Source organism: Pezoporus wallicus, unplaced genomic scaffold (genome assembly GCF_028554395.1).
Source record: "Pezoporus wallicus isolate ANWC-B61680 ecotype Strahan unplaced genomic scaffold, APGP_CSIRO_Pwel_v1 contig_5785, whole genome shotgun sequence".
Taxonomy (NCBI): Eukaryota; Metazoa; Chordata; class Aves; order Psittaciformes; family Psittacidae; genus Pezoporus; species Pezoporus wallicus.
The window spans coordinates 5,365,885-5,380,150 of record NW_026641150.1 but is presented as its reverse complement, the minus strand read 5'-3'; the positions used below and the strand labels follow the sequence as shown (position 1 = coordinate 5,380,150).

The window sequence follows — 14,266 nt, the reverse complement described above, 5'->3', positions numbered from 1 at the left end:
TCAGTCCTGTTAAAAGTATGAAGTACTTTATTGAAATTGTATAACATATTTTTTTAAGATGTATTTCTTCAGAGAAATACTTGTCTTTTTTTTTTTTCAGAAAGTAAGGGTGATTGAAAGAAACAAGTATGGCTGACCAAATATTTAAATCCTAAGCAGTACATGAATTTCTTTTCAAAACCAGTGAATATTAAATGCTATATGTATCTTTCACATATATGTTCTATAGCACTCAGGTCACAGTTGTAACCTTCTGAACAAGGCTGCAGATAGTTGGCTCTGCTGTTGGGGTGACAGCACATTTCTCATCAGCTGTCATTACATCTACTTTAGAGCATCCATTACTGCACCCGAGTGCTCCATAAAAATAAGACAGGCATCCAGTCTCTCCTTTTTTCCTCGCTTTGGTGCACGTAAGTTTGTTGCTCGTGCTCTGCTGGATGATTTCCAAGAACCTTGGTGTCAAGCCATCCCATGACAGGACGCTTATGGGAGACCTGCCACCAGCTAGACTTGTATCTGCCCTTTTAGTGAGCAGGGTTTGCTCTCTTTTGTCTGAATCACTTCCCAGTATTTAAATACTTATGATGCCAATAAGGTCTAGAGCACATTGAAAAGACACTTCCTCAGCAGCATGAGGGTTTGTTGCCATGGGCCTCAGACAAGGAAGGCTGTGCTCCACTAACTCCCCTAATATTCAAAACCTGGGCTGTCAGCCACGATTTCCACTCACAGCACAGATAAAATTATTTGAGCTGACGTTAAGGCAACAAAAATATTTTGCTACCAGGTGAAACAGGAAGGGGAAGTAAGCATTTAGTGAGATTATCAAAGATTATTTTGAAGATGGGTTAACAGTATTTCATCAGAACATGTTATATAGAAGTTGTAATTAAGCACACAGCTAGACATTTTGTTGTAAGTCTGATGTATCTGACACTCACCGTTCTTGTTCTTTGGCTCATGTAACCAGGTTCATCTCCATAACTCCGGGTGTCTCCACTGTGATAAAATATAAAAAGCAAAACAAACCTGAAAACTTTTTAAAAGCTCACTAATTTATTCTGTATTTAGTAGAAAATGAGCTCAAACTGGATAGAGTGGACTAGGTTGGAGCATTGTTTGGGAAACAAACCCTGTTCTCCTTCCTGTCAATCAGGAGCTGCATGGTTTTCTAATAAGTCTGAAAACCGACTTCTTCATTTTAATATGAAACTGAACCATTCATTACAAAGACAGCAAGGTATTAGCCATTCAACAGTGCAATGTCTTCCAATGTCTTGAACCAAAACTGTGGGGTTTTGTTTGTAGTTGCAGTTAATTTGGAATGATAATAATATTCATAAACATGCAAATAATGAAAACATAATCACCTGTGTGCTTTGATTTCACAGTAATTACATTTTCTGCCCCCTATATCAGTTTAGATGGCATTTTGTTTCTGACTTTCTGCCATTTACTTTGCATGGTCAGAAGTCACCTGGACCTGCAAAGGCTTGACCATTGGCTTTTGGCTGAAAAGCCAGGGATTCAGGCACAATAGGCTGCTTTCTTGCTTTACCATCTCCTACTTTCCCCCTGCCTGTTTCGCTGAAGCTAATCCTACAGGAGAGAGAGGCAATGTTGCTAGCAAAAGGGATGAGCTGTGAGAGTTGGATTCCTCCAGTAAAGCCCCCATCTGCTGCAGACACCTGCTCACTGTCTGTGAAGGCATTTCAAACGCCAAGGTCCTTCTGGACTCGGCTGTTTTGAAGGGTGACAGGCAGGAGCTTTGTAGAAAATGCACTTCCACTGATGGCTGCCAGCACTCAGGCTATCTAATCAGATCCTGGCTGATGGGTTTTGCTGCTGTGATGTGTTATAAACCAGGGTACTACCACACGTCCTGAGGGACAGAGGAGAAAATGTAAGTGTTTATCTGCTTGGAACCTGAAAACGCCTCCTCTTGCTCCTCTGCTGCCCACAGGACTGACCCTTGGCACCTAAAAAATTACCTTTCCCTCTGCCACTGCTTTCTGCCTTGAAGGCGGTGCTGCAGCAAACAACCAAACTGGCTGCCCAAGACAGGGCATAACATTGATGCTGGGTACGTTTGGTAAAGCTATTGGCTCTTTCTCCCAAACATTTTTGAGCTGGTGTCTGGACAAAGGGAAGGATGTGTAAGCAGAGATGTTTCATAGCGCTTCTTTCAAATGGGTCCTTCCTGCAGATTCCTGAAGCCTGTGAAAAAAAATTAATGACTATTTTCCAGCTCCTGCTTTCCCTGAGAAGGCGGCCAGCTGTATCTTCTGCTGCTGCTACTATGGCAACACGTACCAGCATCACTCTCCTCTGATGGGCTGGCTCCCACGGCAGGCAGGCTCGCCTCTACCCCTGCCATGGGGATGGTGAATTGGGAGAAGGGGAGCTGCATGGGTGCTCCTGTACCCCAGCAGCTAGCTGGGAGCTCACTGACGATTAAGTGGAAATACCAACAAAAAGCTAACATCTATGTGCACCCACTGTTCGAAAAGGGGGTTCAGACTCACCTGGTGCCTGCAGAGGTGCTTGGCTGCCAGGCAGAGCTGCTTGCTTTGCATGGAGAGTGGTACCTGGGTAAAGAGAGGACACACAAAAGAGGAGGTGGGTGGGAGAACAGAAAATGTGTGACAGCAAAATCACAATGAGTTTCACTGTACGACTTGCAGAGTTTGGATGATGCTATGGGCTGGGAACTCGAGCTAAAATGGGAAATACAATGGTGGGGATGACAAAAAGACTAACGGAGGAGGTGAATGAAAGGGAAAATGAAAGGAGGGAGGGTGGTAAATGTGCATGCTGTTGACTGTCAGATTATACTGAGATTAGAAAAACTAATTTGCTAGAATCATATCAGATTTTCTTTATTAAAAAATCATGGGTTTGCTTCACTAGGAAGCCAGAAGCCCAAGCCTTGCCTATGACCAGAATCATTAAGTAACTCTTAAGAAACCAAAACCTGACATTTTTTTAACGTGGCTGTACTCTGAGCCAGAGCAAGTACGGTTTTAGTCAGAGGTTGTCCTCAAAGCTCCCATTCCCTCTCTCTATAGAGGGCACCCTATTGTAGTGCAAATCAGTAAACACCATATTCCCTTAAATCTCCGTAGTACATCTGTAGACCTCACTGATCACAGTTGTGTTTATTTACACTACTTTCATAACATCATCATCAGAGCTGTGGTGCACGTATCTTCAAAAAATCCAAGATTTCTAAACGAACAAACTCACAAGTGCTGTATAAGAGCACTGTCATCCTTCCTCAGCCAACACAACACATACGAGACCCTGCTGACTATCAAAAAGCAAATGCCTTCTTTGTAGTCAAAGGCAAACCATTATAATCTTACTGCCATTTCTATGACACCAACAAGCACAGCTCCCAACCTGCCAGATCCTACATGGGCTTAGTTCCTCCCTACCAGCACCATGTCGATTGCCAGCTATCTCAATATGGTCGAGAAATAATCCTCTCAGTAATTAGAGACCAGCATCTGCACTGCACTGAAATGATACATTCAAAATTTTCTTCACTGTAACTTGGAAATTTCCACACCAATGCACTCTCAAAAATTGAGATGCTGGGGGTTACATACCCCTGCTGCAATTACACAGTTATCTCTGTGAGATCATTTATTCTTGCAGGTAGAAAAGTCTTCAAGTTTTCATTACTCTTCTTCTAAATTTCTGTTTTCTAATTAAAAAAAAAAAAAACACAAAAAAAACCCACAAAAAACCCAGAATTTGCCATTGCTGGTTCAATTGACTTCATTGGTTCCTGAAAAATTAATTCTGATTTCAGAAGGTGCTGAACCCTACCGAGAGGACAGTAAAGATGAGGTGTTTCCGTGATGTGTTCCTATTCATTTGCAAAGAATATGCAAATCTCAATGCAGATGGAAACAAACTCACTTACTTGGTTGAAGCTGCTTATTTTGTATGTGACCTTATTGTTTCTTTCATGGTTGTGCTACTCATGCTTCTCTGGCTTGTTTTGTGCTTTTTTACTCCTCTGTTTTTTCCCCACTGTGCTTTATCAGACACTAAGCAGTTATTGGGATGCCCAGCTGCCCAAGTGTTGCAGACCTGCCGATTGGCTTGGGACAGGGAAGTGCGTCTGCAGTTAGAGTGGAAGCTGTTCTAATTTCAGATGTCTAGCTTCACACAACAGCTTAGTGACTTTTTATAACTGTCTTAAATGAAGGAAGCATCAGACAAGACAATTTTGTAGTTCAGAGATTTTTCTATTGCAACTAGAAAAATTATCTTTGTCTGAATATTATATATATATACATTTAACCAGAAAAGTTATCCTAAGAAACTATATCAAGCTCACTAGATGCTGTATAAATGTTAGCCCTTACCCTGGAATACACCTCCTTTTCCTTGTTTTGACCAAATGAAATCTAGCTTTTTTAGGAGTAGGGGTCTGGCCAGTCACCTCTGGCAGGTGGTGGAGAAGGAGAGAGTTCTGCAGCCTGAGCAGTGGCTCCCCTACAGTTAACCATGGACCATAGCATGTTCCCCTGTCCATGAGAGAGCATGGCTCCATTCCATGAGGAACGCTAAGGACACAAGTTATGCTGGCATTATGTAGTGCTTCTGACTCCCAGCAGTGAGTAAAGTCCTTGTTTCTCCACATGGCCTGGATTTAGCCAACATCACTTGTTTGGTTCCTCCTAATTTTTGTAATTTTTCCTCATGTTTCTATGCTGGGAGGAAAAATAAATTTTGAAATTGTTCTCATCTCTTCTATGACCAGAACTAGCAGCTTTCCTGCTATGCACAAGTGAGGTTGCTGTTTCCAAGTGAAGCTGCAGGAAAACACCTTTCTTTCTCTGAAGAGGAAAGATCAGCAGAGACACAGCCAAGGACCTGCAACTTTCTTCATTACGGATGTCAAATCTTAGGCCTGTCCTGGTTCTACTGGGTACATGGGCTGCAAGGGATATCACTTCAGTAAAGGTCTTATGGGAAACAAGCCTTGAGTTGCGTATGAATAATTTGCTTGGTCTCACAACAGCTGACTGCCACTTGATCATCCGCAGAACCTGATCCTCTGCCTGTCCCGTTCTTTACCATTGTCACTCTATGGGCTTCTGCAACATTACTCTGCTGTAAAACCCATGGAGAAAGGCAATAAACCTATTGGTATAACTTTTCCATCCTCTTGTAGAGCATGCATTCAATTAACTGACTATAATGTATCACAGACACTGAAATGGGTTCATCATCACTAGAATGTTCAGGTGCTTAGTAGACTGACTTGTATCCCTCTGAAATTCATGTTATAGAAAAGTGCTATATCTCCATATTATAGAATGGAAAACAAAGCACAGAATTTATCCATATACATATTAAAGTAATGTGCAAGTCTACAAGAGAGTAAGGATACGAGCCAGGTCTCCAAAGTTTAAGGCATAGGCTGCACCTATTTTAATTCTCCTGTGCACTTAAAAGGAGTGTAAAACTTTACAAAATGTAAGCATTTCCTTTCCATTTTTCTGTGGAGAAATGCAAGCCTGTGGTTTCCTTATCTCAACCATGAGCTTAACTATGAGAACTCCTCGTTACCTGCCCACAACTGGACCATGCTCACGTCTACACTTTAGTCCACCAAAGTATCTTACGTTCATCAGTTATTTTTAGACTTCTGATTTTTGCAATCGATTTATACTCATCTTACAGATTTTCTCACTGTTGCTCCCTTACAAGAGGTGAGTTAAAGACCTTTATAAACAGACGATATATAGACTGTCGTGTGCCATTTAATGTTCAAACATTTTAAAAAGCAAACCTGTGATAAATTTTTTCAGACAGAAGAGTGCAATAACTCTCATAAAAGGAGGAGTCCTTCTTGATAGCTATTCCATCATAATGATACCTGGAAAAAAAAAATGAACTGGCAACCATATGATTTTCAACAAGTCAGCAAATAATTTATACTCCTCCTTTGAAAGCCAATGAGATTTCTATTTAAATAGGAAAAGACCAAGTAAAAAACCCACATTTGTTTTTTAAATTGTGTTGAAAAATTATTTTCCCCAGCAGAAGATAATTGCACAAACTCTGTACAAACTCTTTTTAATAGGATTTGCCCTGGAATGATAACTTGTTTCTAAACAAAAAAACTTAGGCCAATGAATAGGGTGCAGCAGGTTTGTACAGGAGAAGTAGTGAAGTCAGGGACCAGAGCCTCAGCTGACAGAGCTCCCCATATCCCCATGGAAGTTGAAGGATTTAGTCCAGTTGTTCCACAGCCATTCATGGTACCTTAGGGACTGGGTGGCCATCAGTGGCCATGGCACACTAAAACCCGAGGAACTCACCAGACCTTCTGTAGGCTTTATCCCAAACTCAGTAAGCAGCCTTATAACCACCCCTGCTACTGAAGTGCTGCTGCCAGCTGGCTCTTCCCAGGCTGGGTCTCTGGGAAGGCAGGAGAGCAGCGCAGCACTTTTTGGAATATCAGCAGCCAGCAGAGGGTAACCTTCTGCTGATGGGAAGAGCCAGCGTGGAGGCTGGGGGCTATCACGCACCCTCCCAAATCCTGCCAGCTACACGGAGAAGCCTGGGAGTGTCTGCGGTGAGGCACTCCCAAAATAAAGGATCTCGCTGGATCAAGCTGATAGCAAGTCCAGACTAGTGGAGAAAAGTCGCAGATCAAGTAAGGGCATGCCATTCTCAAAGCCAGTGCTTGACAGCTATTCAAAATGCTTGTAAAACTACCGTGTCTCAATGCCCTGGAAATACCCCTTTTTCCTCTCTGGGTGTTCAGAGTGTGATTGCAAATTTGGACATTGAACCAACAAAAGACTATAGAACTCTCTGTGCTCTCGAAGAAGAGGGAAGGGAAGAGAAAGGGCATGTCGGAGGAGGATCTGAGGTGGTCTGATTTAAACGTTTTGAAACTGTTTACAACATGTCCTCTGACCACCAGTTCACACTGGGTCACTCCATAGATATGTGCGAGGATGAAAAGCACAACACAGACATTAATCATGGCTGCCACCCCCGCGCATCCCAGAGCCAGGCTTTCCTGACCCAGTGTCTCAAGAGCACTGAGTAAGGTTGTGATGTCTCGCAGATGCCTCACACAGGCAATGCTGCAATAGCCAGTACAAACTGGAGCACTAGTATTTTAAAAACCAGTCTGATTTGGAATCCATACCCCACCACAGCAGCCCCAAAGTCGTGACTTTCATCGAATCAACTATTTTAATGTACATGGTGACATCAGGAATCACTCTGGATCCTGCAATGTATTACAGACTTGCAATCAGCAATTCAGCTCCTGTATTAGTGCTGGAGCTGAAAATTCAGCTATTTTTAGGTTTTATTAGAACAGTTATAAATAACATTCTTAAACAAAGGATACAAAAGCAATACCTGGTACTCCCTCTTGTGCCCAACCTTCTTGTCCCCAGCCCCGGGAAAACTAACCGAATAAGCTGAAAGAACCAAACAGAAAATTAGAGGTGACTTGGTAAATTCATTCTAAACTGCAAAAACATATCTGCTACATGTTTTTTTCTCCTTAATCACTTCTTTTGCTTTCCATCATTTGCAGGCCGATACCTGTTCTTGCATACTTCTCAAATGGTAACTGTGGAACTGAACTCAATCAGGTTTTTGTGGATTGAAAGCTAAGTAATTTAAGGGATTACCTCCCTCAGGTAGGAATTGCGTTAGACTAGTCTGGTTTACCTTGCACTGAAACACAGTCAGTGCACACACTAGGAGACCACCCGCAGTGAGATAGGATGTATCAGTTAAGGGAACTTGAAGGTGCCATGATTCTTCAATACTTTGCAACCCTTACTCATTTGAGTAGGACTTACTCAGACAAGAGACTCAGACACTTACTCACTCACTCTTGCAAGGAGTATTTGCAGGATAGGGCCTGACTTATCTATTTTAAAAGGACCTGAACCATCAAGCTGCAAAGCAACCTTTTGACCACCGTGGTGGTAAATGTGAACTGAGGTCAAGCAGCATCTGTCAAGGTTAGGTCCTACACAGTAATAAGATACTGTCAGGGTAATAATCCACTTCACTATGATTATTCTGCATGAACTGTCCTGTGAAGACAAAGACTAACACAGTGCAGCTGGAGCTAACATTCCCAATATAGCAGGGACAGTGGGTTGAGTAATCCGTGCTAGCAAGGAGTGAGGATAGCTTCCACTCAGCAGCACAAAGCTTACTCTGTGCAAAATGCATTGTGCTGGTCCAAAGGCCTGCTAAAGGATACATTTCCCTAACTCACACTAACATGGACCTCCGGTTTTAACAGTGTTGGAGTGATCCTGTTCTCTGCACATTTCTGCATGCACTCTGCCCCAGCTGCTCCCTTTCTCAAGCTGCTGTTTTAGCATAATCCTGTTTTCCTAAAAGGGCAGCCTATGAAACCGGGGCTCCTGTGGCATGAGACACACACTTCTTCCCACTGCCTCTTCTACAGATACAGTGGTGCATTTGGACAGAGGGATAGTTAGGATGGGATTACTTGTATCTTAAATCCCCATGCTTTGATTCACGTGGGACTTGACTGCAAAAGCCCTGGCAGTCCACACACATGTAATGCAGTCATGTTACTACAGCTTGATGCATTATTAATAGCTCAGACCATTAGCTAGGCTGTGGTAACTGATTACATGTGTGTATTTAGTTTAAACCAGGGTTGCTGCAGTTCCAGCCCTCCTCAGCCTCTTGCTGCACAGTCCCACCCCCTGCTGTGGAAGGATAAACCATTCCAAGCCACTGGGGAGCTGCACCCCAGCTTGCTCACTTGGAATGTGTTAACTTTTACCGCAATGCACTGGGTCAGTTAAACCTGTGAGCAAACAGTTGCAAGCACCAACCTATAGCAGCTGTGGCTCATCAACTAAGCTCTCCTGCGTGACCAGACTCATGCTTCATCCATGCCTGTCACAACTTTAAAGTAAAATGCATTAACTTAAACCTCAAAAAGGCTTAGTTTATAGGTGGTAACTCAATCATGCTGGAGCACCTGAAAGTGTACAGACAGGATGGGATTAATCTTACCTACGTGGCTACGAGGTAGAGGTGTCTAAGCTAGTCACTGCAGGCTTCATAGTCAATGGAGAAAAACAGGGAGTTTGAGGCACATTTAGACTCATAGAATCATTTACATTGCAAAAGACCTTTAAGATCATTGGGTCCATCTGTACATCATCTGAGCTGTCTGAGCTGCCTGATTTAGGGTGAGAGGGATCTTACGTAACTACTTATTTCTCTCCACTGGCTACCAAGAGATTTTAAGGTAACTAGCTTCATGGCAGATATCTACAGTGAGCCAGGCAAATTCTACTCATGGGCTTGGCTTGTGGGTGATGATCCATTAAACTATGGTGATCAATCACACTAGATCATTCACTCAAATCTTAATTTTAAGTAAGAGTGATTTAACTTACCTTAAGTTAAAAAATTAGATTCAACTGAACTGAGAGAAATGATTCCTAAAATTAGGTTATCCACAAAAATGAAATCAATTTCAGGTTCAAGTTTTACTTAAATTATTTTGGGTTTGTATTAAAACAATCCTTAGCACTATTATTTATATGCTATTGAGCACTAATAGTGGTAAAAATAGGAAATTCTGAACAAAAAGACTTGAGCAACGAATAATCACAAGGCATTCTGTCTTCCTTAATTTGTTAAATAAAGTTGAATAGCTACGAGTGTTCATTGCAATTGGGATTTCTAAGTAGTAATTCCCTGTAGGTTGTATCAACCTCCATGTATTAGAAGAGTGGAACTGTTTAAAGGAGATTGGGGTTTACATCTGCATTTGCTTTGCTTGGATGATTCTATAACAACTTTTTTAGGGTGTGTTTGAGCAAAATCTCTCCAAGTATACTTAAAATGGAAAGTATGAAATTATGTAACAACTAAAGGGGTCTTTTAAGGACAGGAGATTCAGTTCCTAAGGACGAATTTATTATCTTTGCACTGTTTACCCTGGTAAAACTTGCTAAAATATATTGGCAAAAGAAAGCTAGTGTAACATACACCAGTCCCTTGAAGAAAATAAGCTCCATCACAGGTAATGCTCTTTAGTGTAACTGCATATACATGAAAGCTTACCAGAAATACATCAGAAAAGACACAAACGTAATACTTAATTCTTCTCTGTTACTTAATATTTTTTGATATCTAGTGTGTATGTTTAATAATCAGATTTCATGTTTAGGTATCTCTGCTTCTTATCTTATATATCCTATCTACTCAGTACCTTTCCAAAGGTGGCTGAATTTACTTGACACTTGAAATACGGACTGCAGCTTTCCACATACAATTCATATAGTAGCCAACGGGGTATGGTGCTTCCTTCACACAAATAGAAGTTATCAGCTATCCTTTAAAATAAAAACAGCAATTGGTTTATGTCAGAAGAAAGAATTGTTAGCTTGTGATTTTAGTAGCTCATATTAAAATCACATATTAAAGTATGTATTAAATTAATCACATATTAATATGTATTCATATATAATTATAAGGGGCATTTTTTTTACTTATAAATTTTTACTTTCCTTGTTTCCAAAGTGTAAGAGAGATCATGTGATGCTCTGCTAAGGAAGTAACTATATCTCATAATATTTAATAAAAAATCCCAACTAAGCAAATATCATTATAACATTAGCACCAAAACAGAAAGTATTGGCATCTGTCATACGATAACTGTTGTTATATCAAAGGATGTAACTCTGATCTTCTAATCAGAAAGGTCTCCACTATACCAAAGCTAATAATATGAGCATTTTTCTGTCTAAAATGTGCAATATGGTGTTTTGGGACTGAGAGTGCAAAAACTATGAAGGACCAAATTCTGTTCTCATACAGCCTGACTGCTTTTAGCACAAGTTTAATAAGAGAACAGAAATTTAATTTTAGTTACTATGTAACAGAACTGCCAGGATTGAAACTGGTTTAAGTGCTTAAATACTCATCCTATGGCCAAATCCTTTACTCATGCTACTTACTAGAATGGCCATAGTCAAGTAAATGCAACTACTTATGAGAATAAGGTGAGGAAGATGTAAACTTAGTTACTTATTAGCCTGAATTAATACCTTCACCAGGAAAAAAAGACCTTTAATTATGAGATAATTCCAATGGTTTCGATGTCAGAAGATAATAGCCTTCTGCAGTACAAATACCTGAGCAAAGCTGGAGCAAAGACACAGAGAGATTAATTTCCAAAGCTTGACACGCTGATTGTCTGACAATGTTTTCTTATTCTGACTCTGCTTCCGTTATACCAAATGATTTATGCCTATTTAATTAAATTATCAGCTGAATGCTAGTGGAGCACAGTGCCAGTTACTCACTGTGTCTTTACTGATAATCAAGTCGGTTGGGAAAGCAGACTTTTCATAATCACCAGGTGAGATAAGCCAGCTGGATTTTAAATCAGAATCCTCTCTTTTATTAGTAGCCTGATTTCAGGTGACCCAGTGTTTATCTCTCTGTATTAGCTGTATTGGATAAGGTCTCCAGCAAACTGGCTTGCTAGAACAGACTGAAAAAGAAGGCGGTCACTGTGAAGCCTGCTGATGTCTAGATCACGTTTTATTCACTCCTCCTTCCCTTTCTCCAGGGAGGAAGGCTGACTGCCTCCCCCCAGAAAAAGGCCCCAAATGTTTCGCTTTTACCTCCTCGTAGCCCATCTTGGCTGGTGATGCCAAGTGCTGGGGCTGATCTGATCTGAGCTGGGCTGGGCTCCTGTCAGCTCCTCGCCACCACCAGCTATCAGCAAAGGATTCACAGGTAGGCATGAGCAAGAACCTGCACTAAGGAGAGGGGATCTGCTGCCCTAATGGGGTTTTTCCCGTCATGGGGCTAGAGTGTAAATGAAATTTATTCTAGATAAGAGTCCTGACTAAGCTCTGCCTCTCAGCAGGCAGAAATACTTGTTTCTTTTACAGCAACCATCTCAAAACCCTCCGTAATTGAGCAGTCCCAGAGGAGATTAAATCAAAGTCCAAATTCATCCTTAATATAATACCACAAGAGTCATTGGAAGTGCAGACGAAATTAATTCATGCTTCAGTAGCTGCTTTCTGACAGTAATTTAGCCCCAGCACTTAACTATTTAGTGACAAAATATTTGGGAATTTCATTTTATTTATATATTGCCTATTAAACTGCCATCCTTTTTCAAATAATACATTCTTAGTGCTGACAAATGATACAAAAATACTGTCCATCAGGAGAAAAATCCACACAGAAAAAAGCACAGTGCTCATCTTCTTGACTATTAGCCCCGAGTTGTTTATGGCATGCATCGAAACAAAACTGTTAGTAAAGACAACAAAATCAAAAGGAGAGAGTGGTAAGGAAGGAAGACGGAGGTTAAGAAAAGCACATGGGGAAAGACCTCCTCCATTTATTTACTACCTCGAGACCTCCTCCATTTATCTACTACCTTCTATCCACACTCTCTTGTGAGGTTTGTTATCTGGTCAGTTCTAGGACCTCACATGGACTCCAGGTTTTGGGGGTTTGAACCTTTGGCAGCCAGACTTGCAAATCTGCTGTTAAAACCATTCTTGGACCAAAATCTGGGCTGATACTGTTAATGCACCAGCCCTAAAATGAAACTGAGTATTTAGAAATTTTCAAAACATGAAAAGGTGATTCAGAAAGTTGTTGTGATTAAAAAAGAAGAAAAAATCAATTCGTCCTTCAAGGATTGATATGATTCAGTTTTATGCAGTGTCTCAAACTTATTGGATGGCCTTGGCTGAGTCTCTTCCTTTAGTCCTTTCAAAATGGGAGTAGTGGTATCTATATCACAGCAAAAGCACAGACTAACTCCCACTTACCCAGATATTACTGAGAGGGGGAATAAAAAGATAGATCTCTTGCTGTCAAGTTAAAAGTTCGCGTGTATGTTTAGTTACTGTTTCACACAAAGCTTCAACACTGTTTACTAGCTGGACTCACCCGTGCTTGGGGAAAGAAGGAAAGTAACCCTGGTTTCCCTTCGGCTGTCACGTGTCAGATGACACACATCTCAAAGCTCAAGAAAATGATGGTGATAACCTTACCCCACCCCAGCAAGTAACTCACTGAGGAGTTCAACCATTACCTTCACCTCAAGGAAACATAACCTTGGAGGACATCAAACACAGCATAACTGCAAGCTGGCGTACCTCTGGCTGTGCAGCATCACAGCGACCTGCTGTGCACTGTCAAAGCACACTGACCAGCAGTGGTCCAGCCAGTGGTCCAGCCAGGGGTGGTCCCACCAGCGGTCCAGCAGGGGCAGCCATTGCCAGCTGCACTGCAGCATCACATCAAGTGGATGGCAGCTCAGGGGCCAGATGCCCATCCGTGGGTAGGCTGAGACAAAAATCTCATTTCCGCCATGTAAACTTCCCTCCACATCAATGAGACTTGTATTAGGAGATGGAATTTCAGGGACATTTCCCTGCTTTTGTGGCACTGTTCATGCACCACTGTGATGATGGAGCCTTTGCAGCAAACCAGACTTGCCCTATGAAATAGCGATAGGGGTTAGAAGTGGGACTCCTTCCCTTCCTGTAGCAGGCCCACTGGGCAGGTCCTGCAAGCCCCCAGGCACGGTGGGGACACACATGAGCCACTCCCCCGTCTCCCAGTGCTCCCCTTCCTGTCCCATCCGTGGTTCCCCAGCAGTCCTGCCAGCCCCATCCCCAAAGGGGGAAGGCAGCCGCACGCACCAGTGGATGATGGAGAGATGCAGGAGGGAAGTGGGGCTGCCCTGGGACATCCTGGTGGTGGCCGGGCCAGGGAGGGCAGGGCCGTTGGGTACCGGCCAGCCGTTGGGGCGGCGGGTGGCCCATTCCCCACCCAGCCCCCACCCACTGCCCTGCCTGCCCGGGGCCCAGGCCCAGCGTGCTCTGCATCCAGAGATGAGTTGTATAGGAACCGCAGGTGAGAAATGAATTATACGTAAACCAGGAGGTGCAGAGACGCTGGGAAGAGGCCTAAATGTGTGTGAGTGCTGTCTTAATAGGCCTTGCACGCCTTCAAAACATTGTTTTCAGAGTTTTCTACCAGAATGCTGTGAACTCCCATAATTGTTTAATTTCTCTTTGATATAGGCAGATGAAAGGGATGTCTGCTCCGCTGAAACCCTGTAAGCACTTTTCCATTGCAAGTACCCATTGTGCAAAATGAGCTTTACGGCCATGTGACTGGTGGAAATAAATTATGTATGGCTGGAGCGTCTAAAAGC

At 42.3% G+C, this 14,266-nt stretch overlaps 1 protein-coding gene across 1 annotated transcript in view; it reads right to left on the bottom strand.

The window, feature by feature from the left end:
• Window positions 1–13,839, bottom strand: part of RFX8 (regulatory factor X8) — a 30,853-nt gene extending 17,014 nt beyond the window's left edge. The window contains 6 exon segments of the mRNA XM_057422171.1: window positions 945–1,002; window positions 2,529–2,591; window positions 5,816–5,902; window positions 7,408–7,469; window positions 10,277–10,400; window positions 13,749–13,839. Coding sequence (XP_057278154.1) covers window positions 945–1,002; window positions 2,529–2,591; window positions 5,816–5,902; window positions 7,408–7,469; window positions 10,277–10,400; window positions 13,749–13,798 — 444 coding nt within the window. The 5' untranslated portion in view covers window positions 13,799–13,839.
• Between the last annotated feature and the right edge of the window lie 427 nt (window positions 13,840–14,266).